This window comes from Dermacentor andersoni, chromosome 8, assembly GCF_023375885.2.
Source record: "Dermacentor andersoni chromosome 8, qqDerAnde1_hic_scaffold, whole genome shotgun sequence".
NCBI lineage: Eukaryota > Metazoa > Arthropoda > Arachnida > Ixodida > Ixodidae > Dermacentor > Dermacentor andersoni.
The window spans coordinates 90,566,618-90,577,370 of record NC_092821.1 but is presented as its reverse complement, the minus strand read 5'-3'; the positions used below and the strand labels follow the sequence as shown (position 1 = coordinate 90,577,370).

Here is a 10,753-nt window from a genome sequence, read left to right as displayed (position 1 = left end):
CTTGAATATTAGGTGCCTGTTCCTGTTGAGACGTCGAGTTACGCAGCTTTAAGTCTACTTTCCATGCAGTAAAGAAAGAAATGTTACATGATAATTCAGTGGTCACCCAGCACGACTCCAATTTGATATTGCTCCACTGGCAAGGGTTGAATTTCCAATGGTGGCCGTTGTAGAACTTTCGGTTTATTCCCGCTGTAGTAAAGGCGAATGTGGGTTTCATGAGATGGGGCCTGATGACGAAAAAAAATTGTTTCGTGTCGTTGATGACGACAATTGTAGTCCTTAGCGTAAACGAATGAATGGAAAGGTAAACCAAATTTTGATGATGTAATTGCTGTGTGCAATAAAATGTAATTTTACGCAAGGTAAGTAATAAATTAAAATACCTATATTGGAGTGTTGCCGTGCGCTTCTTCATGTATCTGCACTCATAGCACATGACCGCCGCCTGAACACACATATATATATATAAGAAAGTCGGACATGAACGACCAGATGGTATTTCATGAGTCGCTGGCGCTGACGTAAACAAAGACAGGTTATGCCAGAACAGTTTTAATATTAATGAAAGCCGCAGCCAGTGGAATGCAGGGGAGAGGGCACACATAGCATAGAGCATGCGAGGGTTCCCAGCTGCCAGAAAAGCGTTTCTCTGATTCTTTGTTTGAAGTCATCTTTGTGACACCACGACGATGGTCAATGACCCCCATCTGCTCATATGACGCTCGAGCTGTGGCCTCCACTAACCTCTGAGTTCCGCGAACTGCATCGCTATACGTTCCTTGCACAAGTGGTACATTTGGTTTTTGCAGCCATTTTTTCGACAAGTTCTTTGCCAGTACAAACAATACAACAATGTTTTTTTTCTTCCTTCACTCTTCCACAGAAAAGCAGACGCACACTTGACGAAGCCTGACCCCTGAAAAAAATCGAAATACTTGTTTGCGTGCGTCGGCACTTGTGTCACTGTACATATATATATATATATATATATATATATATATATATATATATATATATATATATATTATAATACCGAGACCGATCGAGTTGTCCAGCGCTGTTTATTTCACAAAAGGCAACGCCCCCAGCTCACGCGCGAAGAAGTCGAAGAACAGGGAAGATGATGATGGCTATGTACAAATGCAAACGACGAAGTACGTTAATAGTGCTTACAATATATATATATATATATATATATATATATATATATATATATATATATATATACACATATATATATATATATATATATATATATATATATATATATATATATATATATATATATATATATGTATATATATATACATGTTGTCATATTATAGGAAGCGAACAAACACTGACACCAAGGACACCATAGGGCAAATTACCTGTGCCTAATAAAAGAAGTAGAGGAAACATAAAATAATGGAAAAGAAAGTGGATGAAAAAACAACTTGCCGAAGGTGGGGAACGATCCCACACAACCTTCGCATTTCGTGTGCGATGCTCACCAATTGAGCTGCCGCGGCGCCGTTTCCTCACCCACGCTCTTGGTTATTTATGTTTCCTAGTAGAACTCTGGGAGTGTTTTTCTTCCGTAGTCGTCAGGAGTACGTGATCTTTTGTGGTGAAGGCAACCGGTCAATAAATCCACACATGCTACCTGAAGGCATCAATGTTGCCGGATGCGAGACCCTCGTTATGTAATAAACGAGAAACCAGAAATAAAACCAGAAAACGTGCCCCTCGGTTAACCACCTTTCTGCTCGCGTATATATATATATATATATATATATATATATATATATATATATATATATGTATATATATATATATATATATATATATATATATATATATGTATATATATATATACGTATAGAGCATGCATTTGGAACAAGGTACGTTGCGATATATATATCGCAACGTGCCTTGTTCCCAATGCGCGGTTACTGCGAGAGTATTCCGACAATGTGTTTACGCAACAGATTATGCAATTTCCATTACTGTGGCAATTCGGAAGCATAGATTACACGAACAAGAAGGGAAAGAATGCGTTCTCAATGGCTCACGACCGGCCTCATTTCCGGCCACGAGAATCGGTCTCGGACTGGTAGGTGGCGTGAAGGATTTTATTGGTCGAGTAGCATCAGGATTAGTTTCCTCCGAGAAGCCTCAAACAGCTCGCCACGCGCGCTCTCGCGTTCTCGCTACCTTAATATACTGTACAAAAAACGTATACACGTTCCCTGAAAACCCAAGTTCAAGTCATTTTTTGGCTCAGAAGAGTGAAATAAGACACAATTTGAGTCACTTTGCTTTACTACCCCAAAAACAGTGAGCTCGTAATGCAATATGAATTTAATTTTAATTTTATTGTTGCCAAAGTATTGTATGCCCCATTGAGGCACAGTCCGTCGTAGTCGGGGTGACCGAAAGGTAGTATAAAAATTGAAGACGGCGCAAAGAGTAACGACATGTCGAAAAATGCTTGCATTGACGCGAAATTTCCCAGCGGCGTTCCTGTAACAAAGGAACATAACGGCTCTTGAAAAAAAATTTGGTACACTTCGGTCTGCGTGGGAATCGAATTGAATCGGGCCTTCGCGGTGCGAAACAAGCACTCTTCGCAGGCACCACAGCAGTTTCCCGGTTTTAACTGACGAAAGGTGCGCCTCGCGCGTGCGTTATTGCACAAATCAGGACGCAGCCATCTGGCTGAGTAAAGGTGTGACCTCCTGCGTACGTCGTTGGGCAGGTGAAGCTGCAGCCCATAGGGATGAAATGGGTCGACGTCATGAGTGCCTCAAATTAGCGCGTTCTGTGCGTGACGAGGTTTACTAATCGTGTGACGCTTTCGCATTATACCGTTCTTACAGGCCATGTCTTCAAATCGGCTTCCAATTTCAATCCCGCGTGCCGAGACTTCAAGCCACGACATTTGATGCTAGTCAAAGCCACTTCGACATATTGCTTAACCATCTGAGCCAACGAGGCGGCTTGCAGATGGCAGGGTGAAGACGAATTTGCCAACAATTCGAAGCAAACACAAGAGTTTCATGTAATTATTCCGCGGAAACCCGCAAGGGGGAGAGAAATAATTAATAAAGGAAAATGAGACATCCACCCAATCGTAGCAATTGCTACAAAGGAAACCCAAACGGCTGCCTCGAAAGAAAAGTCTCGCAGTTGAAGAAAAATTCGTCCTGGACAGGGACTCGGTCCCGGCACCACCGGATTTCAGGAGCAGATGCTCTGCCATCTGAGCTAGCCAGGCCGCTAGCAAATAGCCGGGCGAAGTTGAATTTGTCAACAACTCGAAGCAAATGCAAGGGTTTGACGTAATTGTTCTGCCGAAAATACCAAGGTAGAGAGAAGTAATATTAAAAAGGAAGATGCCCCGGAAAAGCTGTTTTTCGCGAGCCGCTTGGCTAGCTCAGATGGCCGAGTGCCTGCTCCTGATAGGCGGTGGTGCCGGGATAGAGTCCCGGAATGGGACGAATTTTTCTTCAATATCGAGGCTTTTCTTTCGAGGATCCCCTATGTGTTTCCTTTGTAGCAATTGCTATGATTTGGTGGATGCCTTATTTTCCTTTAAATAATTACTACTCTCCACCTTGTGGGTTCCCGCAGAATGGGTACGTCAAAAACTTAGCTCCTCGGCACCGTCCATAATATGGCAGCTGCCCTTCACAGACATAGCCAGTTTGACATTATATTTCTAAACTTTCAAAACGTATTCGACCGTGTTTATCATCGAAAGATGTTACTGAAAGAAAAGCCAATATGAAAAACACCGAATTACTAGCCTGGATACAAGTCTATCTTTCGTGCAGACCTCAACTCGTGTTCATTGACGGCGCAACTTCTCGCGCCATTCCTGCACATGCAGGTTTGCACAAAGATCCGTACTTGGTCCTGACTTTCTCTTCGTGTATTTTAATGAAATTATTGAGAACATTCCTGTCAAGATACGGTTCTTTGTCGATGATTTAATTATATAGCACGGAATTACGTCACCTAATGACCAAGTTTTAGTAAACGCATCTCTGGGCCGAAGAACACATACGTGATACTCAAATTGGCAGATGACCATTGACGAAAATAAAACCGCGCCAATATCTATTAGTCACAAAGGGTTACCCGTAAATTTCTCATATAGCTTTGAAAATGATCCCTTATCAGAAGAACTTAAGATAAGTAAATGGGAGTCATCCTTACAGACAATCTTAGGTGTAATGACCACATAGACAATATTCAAAAGAAGGCGATGAAAAAGCTCGGATGCTTAAGGAGGGGTTTTGATAAATCTACAAAACAACTTAAGCATCTGGCGTACAAAATCTTTATTCAGCCACTGCTAGAACACTCTGTGGCTTTATTAAATCCATACACAAAAGGAAACAGTTCAATATTGCAAAAACTACAGAGGAAATTGATTACAATTGTTTATACGAAATAGAGTTGTTAGGCACCACCAACATCAGCCTGGCTCTTGTACGCAAGCGGCGAGAAAATCTTACGCCGGGATGCTGAATCGTAGCCAACTTGCGAGCCGTTACATAGGAATTTTCTTTAAAAGTAGTTGGTGATGATCACTAAATAAAGGTTATTCTTGCGTAAACCTCACTAGAATATACAGAAAATAGTTTGTGCGGATGCTTCAGCCAGCCATCGTTTTTTTTTTCTCACGTCGCATTTTATGACCTTCACGTTGTAACCGTATACCACCCGGCCATCTGTGAAAACCCGTGCGCTTCGGCATTAAAAAAGCGAAAGAACCCACATCAAAGCAGAGTGGGAGAAGTCCCTCAAGCAGCTTTCAGGTATTTGAAGTATCAGTCACTCCTTTCGGCATACAAGTATGAAAAATTTTCATTGTCATCTCACTACCGCTGCCTCCTTACAGCTGCATAGGCCAGGGTATTTGACGTGTAAGTGTGACTGCCTTTATGCTATTTTCGTTTCTCCGAATTCGCATCAATTTTCAGTGAGAGTGAGTGCTGCTGCATAGGGAACTTGGCGGTTGTGAATGATGCCGGCTACTGCGCAAACTATGAGTCGTCATCGCGAAGACGTCGCTGTTGGCAATTACATTGTTGCTTTCGACGTTGTTTTCCCCTAACCATCTCATTCCCGGCGCATTCTCAGTTGCAACTAATGCGCCATGTTTGAGACCGATTCGCATCGTTGTTCACGCCTCCTTTGTGCCACCGAGACTTTTCCCTAGCATAGTCAACGAATATTTGCGCGGAAACACACCGCCATCGTATCAAGAACAATTTCTTTGCGATGCGCACATGCTGTTACCGTCGTCTCCTACCCTATCGCTCGTTCTGATCTCCGAAATACATGCACAGAGTCCTCTGCACTCGGAGTCTGTGGGGAGCGCAAATACTTGCACTAACTTCTCAGCCCTGTTCTTGTGCAATAGCTCCAAGCAGCGGCTTCCAGATATAAGCACGACTACATTTTTACATTTCTCGCCCCTTGCATGCATTCGTTTTTTTCAGTTGCACTTCTGTGACCTCTGTCTATCAATGCGCGCTGCTTTTTCAGGAGTGTGACAGAGGTACCACGAAATAACACAGATAATGTTTTCATTGATTTCTAGCGCGATGAGAGAGCAAAGTAAGCCGCTGCCTTAACCAAAAACCAGAAGCATTCTGAAATATCATTGTTACGCCAGACACAGTAGAACACTTTTCTGTAATCGCAAGAACAGTGGCTCCGCTCTCCTTATCAGTTCCCTGCTGCCAGTTTCACGTATGTTCGACAGGAGGTGCGCTGTTCTCAGGTTCCTCAAGCACTGTACCGTCTTTTCGCTGCATTTATTTGCAGTTCACGTTGTCCGTCTAGGCGACCGGCAACCTCGTTCTTCCCTTAAAATGAAGAGGCCAACGTTTGCTTGCCTGTTGAAGAGTCAGCATTTCTCTTAATTATCCTTTTTCCGTCATGCTACACACACATTTATTTTTGAAAACATGCAGGTTTAGCTAGATAATTATCTTTCGAACACAGTTTTCTCATGAAGTTTATATGATGTACCAGAGATAGCACTAGAGATATAAGAATATTGTTGAAACTTTTTTTCCTATATGGATGTTTCAGCATGCAGCATATCTTCAGTCCATAGCGTGAATCAACTTCTGCTATAGTAATTGGTTGTCTACTCCCCAGTCCCTTATATTGTTTTCGTTATATTTAGTGTGATAATCGAAATATGCAAAGACATGTACAAGGAATGTGCGTTTCTCTTGCAGTAAAGAAACATTTTAGTGCTGTAGAAATTTTATGGGCACTCCAGGCGCATTTACTCCGTCGGCGTCGGCATGATGTTAGGTATAAAGTCTAAGCGTGACAATAACGTGGACGGGCACCGTATGCTGCATGTTCGAGTCAAATACGGGAGGGAGAACCGAGGATATATTGGCTTGATTTCGTGCGCGCAAGGGAGGGAGGCCGGGAGGAACGGCACCATAGTCCACCGTGCGCGGGCCAGCGATGTGGGGGGGGGGGGGGAGGTTCTGCTCCGGTGGCTGTGCTTCTAGCGTGGCTGAGCGTGGCCGCGACTATCTCCGAAGCGATGTGCGATTAGTACAAAGTCAAGGTGCGCCGAGGGTTTGTGCACTGTGTGCACTGCGTCCACGCCGCTTGTTTGCTTTGAAGCGAAGTGCTAGCACGAAGGTCCATTTGCTCGCTGCTACAGCCGCTATTCCTCACGTCAGCGCTTTCAAAGCGAGTGTCCGCGCTCATCGAGTGACTTCTGTTTATGTTTGCCTGTGCGTGCGTGGTCGCGTGCCTGTTAATTGAGTTACTAAGCGAATCTTCGCGATATTATGGGGCCGATAAAACCATTATCCTTGCTTCGTACAGCTGTCTGCTAATTTGTTATCGCTATCGAAGCTTCTACTTTCGGACGAAAGAGAAACATTCTTTTTCCTTTAAATTGCACTCAGGAGCGCTCCCTGCAAAAACGTGGGTTGGGAGAAAGACGGTGGTATGCACCATAATAAACCAACTATCGTCTGCGTCCGCAATCTGAAACTCTTGGCCATTGTATTGTAGTTCGCAACAACACGGTATTTTTCTGACATCTTGCAGAGAACAATTTTTGAAATACGCAGACATTCCACCTCATTGAACATGCTTTGCACTTTTTAAGGACTCTGGTGGCGCTCCATAGGAGACGTTCATCTTGTTGCTACTTTGAGTCTTTAGTAAACACAGATGTGAAGCAGACATGCTGAATCTCTACATGCACGAGGTCATTTTTTCAGTGAAACTGCAGCGCAAGATCACAGCGTGCATGCGTTGCAAGAGCAGCGAATAGAGTGGGTGCTTCTTTTATTCATCTGTTCTTGCTTGAATATTAGGTGCCTGTTCCTGTTGAGACGTCGAGTTACGCAGCTTTAAGTCTACTTTCTATGCAGTAAAGAAAGGAATGTTACATGATAATTCAGTGGTCACCCAGCACGACTCCAATTTGATATTGCTCCACTGACAAGGGTTGAATTTCCAATGGTGGCCGTTGTAGAACTTTCGGTTTATTCCCGCTGTAGTAAAGGCGAATGTGGGTTTCATGAGATGGGGCCTGATGACGAAAAAAAATTGTTTCGTGTCGTTGATGACGACAATTGTAGTCCTTAGCGTAAACGAATGAATGGAAAGCTAAACCAAATTTTGATGATGTAATTGCTGTGTGCAATAAAATGTAATTTTACACAAGGTAAGTAATAAATTAAAATACCTATATTGGAGTGTTGCCGTGCGCTTCTTCATGTATCTGCACTCATAGCACATGACCGCCGCCTGAACACATATCATTTATAATCTCGCTGAATATGTGGTCCCCTACTGTATGATCCAAAGCCGTTTTCAACGACACAACAGATGCAAGGCCGGAAGAACGAGCTGCTTAATGTTTCTCTTCTAACACGAGCAATATCGCTAAAATCACACAACAAAGATGCCCCTCATGTAGCTGCTTTATCAAAGTCCTTAAACGTAATGAGACCGTATTGTTGGGCTATATATATATATATATATATATACATAATAAGAAAGTCGGACATAAACGGCCAGATGTTATTTCATGAGTCGCTGGCGCTGACGTAAACAAAGACAGGTTATGCCAGAAAAGTTTTAATATTAATGAAAGCCGCAGCCAGTGGAATGCAGGGGAGAGGGCACACATAGCATAGAGCATGCGAGGGTTCCCAGCTGCCAGAAAAGCGCTTCTCTGATTCTTTGTTTGAAGTCATCTTTGTGACACCACGACGATGGTCAATGACCCCCATCTGCTTATATGACGCTCGAGCTGTGGCCTCCACTAACCTCTGAGTTCCGCGAACTGCATCGCTATACGTTCCTTGCACAAGTGGTACATTTGGTTCTTGCAGCCATTTTTTCTACAAGGTCTTTGCCAGTACGAACAATACAACAATGTTTTTTTTTTCTTCCTTCACTCTTCCACAGAAAAGCAGACGCACAATTGACGAAGCCTGACCCCTGAAAAAAACCGAAATACTTTTTTGCGTGCGTCGGCACTTCTTTCATTGTATATATATATATATATATATATATATATATATATATATATACATATATATATACATGTGGTCATATTATAGGACGCGAACAAACACTGACACCAAGGACACCATAGGGGAAATTACCTGTGCCTAATAAAAGAAGCAGAGGAAAGATAAATTAATGGAAATGAAAGCGGATGAAAAAACAACTTGCCGAAGGTGGGGAACGATTCCACACAACCTTCGCATTTCGTGTGCGATGCTCTACCAATTGAGCTGCCGCGGCGCCGTTTCCTCATCCACGCTCTTGGTTATTTATGTTTCCCAGTAGAACTCCGGGAGTGTTTTTCTTCCGCAGGCGTAAGGAGTACGTGATCTTTTTGGGTGAAGGCAACCGGTCAATAAATCCACACATGCTACCTGAAGGCATCACTGTTGCAGCATGCGAGACCCTCGTTATGTAATAGTTATGTAATAAACGAGAAACCAGACCCTCGGTTAACCGCCTTTCCGCTCTTTTGTATATATATATATATATATATATATATATATATATATATATACATACATCGTAAGCACTATTAACGTGCTTCGTGGCTTGCATTTGTCCATAGCCATCATCATCTTCCCTGTTCTTCGACTTCTTGGCGCAGTAGCTTTGGCGTAGCCTTCTTGGGAATAAACAGCGCTGGTCAACTTGATCGGTCTCGGTATTATAATGTGGTGGAGGTACGTCAAGACCCCGACGTCCTCTCGCGTTCCCGTCCTCCCTGGAGCTCTGTTCCGGTCGCCGCCTGGGCCCAGCTACCCCTACAACGATGAACACTTCCAACCCCGGCCCTTCCGGCGCCTCTAACCCTACCACCCAGACGACCCCGCCTGCGGCGACCTCTTGGACTGTGACGAGCTCTCAGCGCGATCCCCCTGTCTTTGCGGCACTACGCGGTGATGACGTCACCGATTGGATCGACCACTACGACCGCGTGAGTCTTTGCAACAAGTGGAACGACACCCAGAAATTGAGGCACGTCGCATTCTACTTGACCGGTGCGGCCGAGACGTGGTATTTCAACCACGAATCCGACATCGCGGATTGGTCCACGTTTACGTCCAAGCTGCGGCAAATCTTCGCTTCCTCGTCTGGCCGTGCATAAGTCGCCAAACAGAAGCTGGGAACGCGCGTCCAACTTCCACAAGACTCTTACACCTCATACATAGAGGACGTCTTGTCTCTGTGCCGCCATGCGAATGCGAGCATGACGGAAGCCGAACCTGTTCGCCACATCCTAAAGGGCATTTGGTCTGTGGCGTTCAACGCCTTAATCGTGCAAAATTCGGCTTCTCTAAAAGACATCACTTTCACGTGTCAACACCTAGACGAGCTGCAGTCTATTCGTCTTCCGCATGACAGCAGCGATCCTCAGGTTCCCCATTCTCCAGATCTACCTGCTCTTATCCGAACCATCTTCCGCGAAGCGCTTCACCTACAATACCTAAGGCGTCCAGCTGCTGCCTGCGCCCAAACCCCCACCTTAGACTTGGGCGAGGTCGTAAAGCAAGAGTTGACAGCAATGACTACACCTACGACGCATCTTGCTCCGGTACCGCGCCCCACACCTACCTACGCGGATGTTGCTTCGCTACCCACACCTACCGTGACCTCCGTGCCTACTGACGTCCATGCCTATGACCATTTGGCTTCGATGGGAACCAGAGCACATGCAGTGCCATGTTACCCTCAGTGGCATCCACCTGATCCTGTTTGTTTTTACTGTGGTATACGCGGCCATATATCTCGTTTCTGCGGCCGTCGCCAGCAGGATGAAAGACGAGGCTATTCAGAGCAAGAGAGAGACCGCACTTGCCGACCAGACGCCTACTATCCCATAGTGTACTCGTTCCCTCAACACCGTCCTCCGTCTCCTCCACCTGCTCCCAATCTACCTCATATAGTTCCCTTTCGGCCAGACTTCGTTCTCCATCGCCTTACCGGCGCTCTATATCATCGCTTCCGCCCACTGCCCATCTTGTCGACCAGCACTCGGAAAACTAACTGTTGCAGTTTTTGGAGGGGAAACTGCTTTTTATCGGTCTTCAAAAATTCCTCCTGTTTGCCCGGCTAACATGCTTTCTGTAACTGTCGAAGGTGTTCCCACGTCAGCTCTCATCGATACCGGTGCCGCCGTTTCTGTTCTTCGTAGTGATCTGTGTTCCCGGCACCGGAAAGTAAAAAC

The 10,753-nt window shown here is 44.7% G+C and overlaps 1 protein-coding gene across 1 annotated transcript in view; it reads right to left on the bottom strand.

The window, feature by feature from the left end:
* Positions 1-831: 831 nt before the first annotated feature.
* The window catches only part of LOC129385407 (uncharacterized), a 168,761-nt gene continuing 158,839 nt past the window's right edge, over positions 832-10,753 (bottom strand). The window contains exon 4 of the mRNA XM_072284036.1: positions 832-919. Within this exon, the coding sequence (XP_072140137.1) occupies positions 873-919 (47 nt within the window). The 3' untranslated portion in view covers positions 832-872. The remainder of the gene's footprint in view (positions 920-10,753) is intronic.